Here is a 5913-nt window from a genome sequence, read left to right on the forward strand (position 1 = left end):
CCGAGTGCGAGTGGGGCGGCGGAGGATCGAGGCAAGGGTATTGCGCCATAACTATTGCAACCGGAGTACTTGCATTTTAGTCATTCCCATTTTGTTCATGTATCAACTTTCTTTTGTTGATCTAGTGATGTATAAGTTGGAAACATTCATGTATTTTGAGGTTGAATGATTAAGATGTAAAAGACATTATGAATGAAAGGAACATGAATGTAATAGTTTTAGTTTGCTTGTATTTGGTTAAAATGTAATCAAATATCATGTACGTGGATGTATATTGTAGTTTAGAGCTTTTATTCATGTTGTTGCTCGCTCTCGTGCAAGCCTTGTATAATTGCAAATCTTATTGTTTGATTGCTTAATTATACTTGTTGCTAGAGCCTTGGGCGGGCCGGGGAGGCCCTGTCCGTTCGGCGTCTGTTGACGTGGCCCGAACCCGACCAAATAGGTGGGGAGCGGGGCGTGACAGATATAATGGTATTAGAGCAAATGGTTGAAAGCAAAAGTCTAGGATAGACTTAGGGACCTTAGGATTGGAGACCTTAGGGACTTAGAAAACGTTCAACGTGGACTTGGATATACGGAAGCTAATTGATTGGATTAATGATAGTGCTTCTCTAAAAGGAATTAAAGATGGATTCAAGTGTTTACTTGTTTTCTACTTAAGGAGTTGTGTGGGTCGGCTGACCACATAATGCCAAGAGTTGGAAATAATAACACTTGATTGCTTTCGCTTAATTGGGTAGTTATTGGAACGTGTTGTGTCTCATGGGTCATGATGATTAACCCGATTTGCATTTCAGGAGCTATGGCACCAAGGGGACGCCCTAGGACGCAATCTGCACCGGCACCACCTCCTGAGGTGCCCGAGCAGACAGGGACGGACGAAGTACGCGAGCTGCGATCCCAGGTGGCGGCTTTGGCCAGGGCTATATGGCAGCAGGGGGAGCAGATTAGACGGCTCCATGACTTGGTGGCACGGCAGGCGGCGGCGGCGACCCTTGTACCTCAGGACCCGCCCGCACCTGTAGCACCACCTTCTGAGTGGCGGCGGCACCGGTGACGGCGAATCCTCCGACGACCTCGGGTTCTTCGGCTCCTATACCCGATGCGCTTGAGGCCGAGTGGGAGCGGTCATTGGCGGTGCTGACGGCCTTCAAGCGATTCAACCCTCTGACCTTCAACGGCGATGTGAAGGATCCGTGGGTGATGGAGAGTTGGCTAGCCGCGATGGAAGCGTTGTTCGATGACATTTACACCCTCGAGAAAGATAAGGTTCACCTTGCGGCCCATTGCTTTGAGGGGTCGACTCGGTTGTGGTGGACTCAAGCAAAGAAGAGCCACTCGATAGATATTGCTTCCATGACTTGGGAGGCATTTCGGGAGTTGCTACTTATGGAGTATTTTCCCAAGAACGATAAGCGGAAGATCAAGGAGGACTTTCGCAAGTTAAGGCAAGGGAGCCGGACGGTGCGAGAGTACGAAAAGGAGTTCACGCACATGATCAATTTTGTGCCTAGCTTGGTTCACGGTGATAGGGATCGAGCGGAGGCTTTTGAGCGCAGGTTGCGACCCGATATTTTCAAAGTCATTCATGCATTCCGCTTGAAGACCTACGAGGAGGTACTTGATCGCGCGCTATGGGTGGAGCGTGGCAATGCTATTACGCGAGAGGAGCGCGAGACTTTTGAGAAGGACAAGGAAAGAGACAAGTCCAAGAAGCGGGTGTCTGGTGGATCCGCGGGGCAGTCGAGTTCTAAGCGACCCCCTCGATCTCAGCGATCACAGTGGCGGGGAGGCAAGAGTCAAACACAGGGCCACACTACCTACCCGTGCGTGATATGCGGCGGAGACCACAGAGTTGTTACCTGCCCTCAGCGGGAGGAGCGGTGTTATCGGTGCGGCCAGGCGGGCCACATAGGCTGTGAGTGCCCTGGCGGCGCGTCTCCTGCGCGGTCAGCAGCTTCAGTCCAGTACACTCCGCAACAGCAAGCGGGACTGCCATCGGCCATGTCAACTGGACGTTCATCGGCGCCTCGTCAACCGAAGGCCTCTCGAGCACCTAGTGGGCTGGTTTTTGCCACTCAGGTGGAGAAGCAGTTGGCGGTTCCAGATGACGTGGTGGCAGGTATTATTCTGATCAAAGGCACTAGAGCTAGAGCGTTATTTGACACTGGTGCATCTCATTCATTCATTGGTGTATTATTTGCGAAGACTCGTGATATAGAGATATCTCACAATGAAGAGTATTGGTAGGTGAATGCTCCCGAGCACTCGTTCCGTATTCACGAAGAGTGCTTGGCTTGCCCAATCCAGATCGGCGAGTGGATTATGCTGATAGATCTAGTAGTGCTAGACCGCATATAGGGCTTCGATGTGATCTTGGGGATCAACTGGCTCTCCAAGTATTACACGGTTATCGATTGTGAAAGCAAGGTGATCACTTTTCGTGAGCCTGGTCAAGAGGAGATAGTATACCGAGCATGCAAAAGCTCACGCTTCGCGGCGACTATATCGGCGGCGAGGGCGAGAAAAATGATCAAAGGAGGGTCTGTGGCCTACTTGGCGACAATGGTGGACACACAAAAGAAGCACCCGAATTTGGGGAGCATTCGAGTAGTATGTGAGTTTTCGAATGTGTTTTTGGCGGAGTTATCGGGATTGCCACCGGACCGGAAAGTCAAGTTCGTCATTGACTTGGTTCCCGGGGCGGCGCCAATTTCGAAGGCTCCGTATAAAATGGCACCGGTGGCACTAGTGGAGTTAAAAGCCCAATTATAAGACTTGCTCGATAAAGTCTTTGTGCGGCCGAGCGTGTCTCTATGGGGAGCTCCGGTGCTATTTGTGAAGAAAAATGATGGTACGCTTCGACTTTGCGTTGATTATCGTGAGTTGAACAAGGTAACGATCAAGAACAAGTACCCGTTACCGAGGATTGACGATTTATTCGATCAGTTGCAAAGGTCAAGGGTATATTCGAAAATCGATCTTCAATCGGGGTATCATCAGTTGAAGATATGGCCCAAGGATGTGCGCAAAACTACGTACCGTACGCGGTATGGCCACTACGAGTTCTCGGTCATGCCATTTGGGCTTACCAATGCTCCGGCGGCATTTATGCACTTGATGAATCGACTCTTTCGACCGCTACTGGACCGGTGCATCGTGGTATTCACTGACGACGTGTTGGTATATTCGAGGACCGAGGAGGAACACGAGGAGCATTTGAGGCTCGTGTTGGACATACTCCGAAAAGAGAAGCTATATGCCAAGCTAAAGAAGTGTGAATTTTGGCTTTTGGAGGTTACTTTCTTAGGTCATGTTATATTCGGGGATGGCATCTCAGTAGATCCAAAGAAAGTTGAGGTAATTAAAGATTGGCCTCGCCTGACAAGTGTAGTGAAAGTTCGTAGCTTTCTTGGACTTGTGGGCTACTACCGGTGGTTTGTGGAGGGGTTTGCTAAAATAACTACTCCACTAACGCGCCTTACACACAAAGGGGTGAAGTATGTTTGGAGCCCTGAATGTGAGCGGAGCTTCGAGGAGCTAAAGGAAAGGTTGACATCGACCCTGGTGCTTGCCTTGCCGACGCCGGGGGAGAGCTATGTAGTGTACATTGATACTTTTTATGTTGGTCTTGGGTGTGTTCTAATGCAAAATGACCGAGTTATAGCTTATGCTTCGCGCCAATTGAAAAGTTATAAAAAGAACTACCCGATTCACGACCTTGAGCTAGCGACGGTTATCTTCGCGCTAAAGTTGTGGAGGCATTACTTATACGGTGAGCATTGTGAGATCTACACCGACCACAGGAGTCTCAAATACTTGTTCACCTAAAAGGAATTAAATATGCGACAGTGGTGGTGGTTGGAGTTGCTAAAGGACTATGATGTCACTATTCTATACCACCCCAGGAAGGCAAATGTCATGGCCGATGCTCTATGTAGGAAGTTGGCAGAAAATTTGGCGACGGCCATTACACCCCAACCGGTATTGCAAAAAGAAATGCAACGGTTAGGACTTGAAGTGGTGGCGCCGGGAGTGCCGGCAATACTTGCTGCGTTAGTTGTACAACCGACCTTGTTGGAGAGGATTAAAGAATTGCAAGCTTCTGATGAATATCTCCAAAAGGTGCGGAGTGAAGTTGAGAGCGGTAGTGCCGATGATTTTGGCATTAGGACCGATGGTGCACTGCGATTCATAAATCGTTGGTGTGTGCCTAAAGACGATGATCTTTGGAGGGCGATTATGCAAGAAGCGCATCAATCTTTCTATAGCATTCACCCGGGCGGCACTAAACTACATTATTGGTGGCCAGGTATGAAAAAGGACATTGGAGAGTTCGTGGCACAATGCCTCACGTGCCAACAAGTAAAGGCGGAATGTCGGTTTTCGGCGAAAAAATTGCAAAGTCTATCTATACCCGTTTGCAAATGGGAGGATATTGCAATGAATTTTGTAACGGGCTTGCCTAGATCCCAAGGCGGACATGATGCGATTTGGGTAGTTGTGTCGGTTGACAAAATTGGCGCACTTTTTGCCGATCCACACTACATGGTCGGGAGACAAGCTAGCTCAAGTGTATCTCGACGAGGTTGTGAGATTTCACGGGGTTCCGATGTCAGTTGTATCGGATCGGGACCCGAGTTTCATATCTCATTTTTGGAAGAGCTTGCAAAATGCACTGGGCACACGGCTCGACTTTAGTATGGCATTTCATCCTCAAAGTGACGGTCAATTGGAGAGGACTATTCAAATACTTGAGGACATGCTTCGGGCGTGTGACTCGACTACAAGGGCGGATGGCATGATTATCTACCGATGGCGGAATTCGGGTATAAGAATAGCTATCAAGAAAGCATCGCGATGGCGCCATTCGAGGCCCTTTATGGAAAGAAGTGTCGCTCTCCTATACATTGGAGCGATGTGGGCGAGAGAGTTGCTCTTGGAGTCAATGTGGTGCGGGAGGCGGAGAAGAAAGTCCGCCTTGCCCGACAAAGACTCGTGGCAGCGCAATCTCGGCAAAAGAGTTATGCCGACAAGCGGAGGAAGGATTTAGAGTTCGCGGTTAAAGACCGTGTATTTTTTAGAGTATCGCCGATGCGGGGAATAAAGAGGTTCAGTATCCGTAGGAAGCTAAGTCCCCGATATATCGAACCATTTGAGATTTTGGAACGAGTCGGTGCGGTGGCTTACAAGCTTGCATTACCACCGAGGCTTGCGGGAGTGCACAACGTGTTCCACGTATCAAATCTCCGCAAGTACATCCGCAATTCGACGCATGTATTGGAATATGAACCGATGGAATTGAGCGAAGATATGACCTATGAGGAGTACCCACTTTGTATTCTCGATCGAAAGGAAAAGAAATTGCGAAATCGCACCATTCCTTATATCAAGGTCTAGTGGAACAATCATGCGGTGTGAGAAGCCACTTGGGAGCTTGAGGAGACAATGAGGAAGATGCATCCTCACTTGTTCGAGTCGACGAGCTAAGATATGTGTTAGTTTTGCGGACGAAACTAATTTTATGGAGTGGAGAATGTAATATATCGAAACCTCGGTAGAGATTATTGGACTTTAGCCAAATTGACTAAAGCACCCAAGAGAATTGGTTGGACAAGTTTGTTAAGTCCTATGTGTTGGCAAGTTTCGTGGGTCGAGTCGGAGTCTTGAAGAAGTTCAGATCGGAGTATTGAAGATCGAAGAATCCAAGATTTCAAAGAATCGGAAAACACGCAAAACTTGAATCACGATGCGTAGGTAAGTTTAAATCTTGTTTATGGTGATTCATACTTAATTATAGATCTTAGAATCATGTTTTCAAGTTGTGTTTGATTAGAAAGTTTCTAAGAGTTTGTAAAATCCAAAACAATGCATTTTCAGCGAAATTTGCATTGCTGTACCGGTACAAGG

At 48.2% G+C, this 5913-nt stretch overlaps 1 protein-coding gene across 1 annotated transcript; it reads left to right on the forward strand.

Moving 5' to 3' along the window:
* LOC109726328 lies at positions 1228–2253 on the forward strand. Its single transcript, XM_020255865.1, has one exon. The coding sequence runs from the start codon at positions 1228–1230 to the stop codon at positions 2251–2253; it is 1026 nt and encodes a 341-aa protein (XP_020111454.1).

This window comes from Ananas comosus, linkage group 21 (genome assembly GCF_001540865.1).
Source record: "Ananas comosus cultivar F153 linkage group 21, ASM154086v1, whole genome shotgun sequence".
NCBI lineage: Eukaryota > Viridiplantae > Streptophyta > Magnoliopsida > Poales > Bromeliaceae > Ananas > Ananas comosus.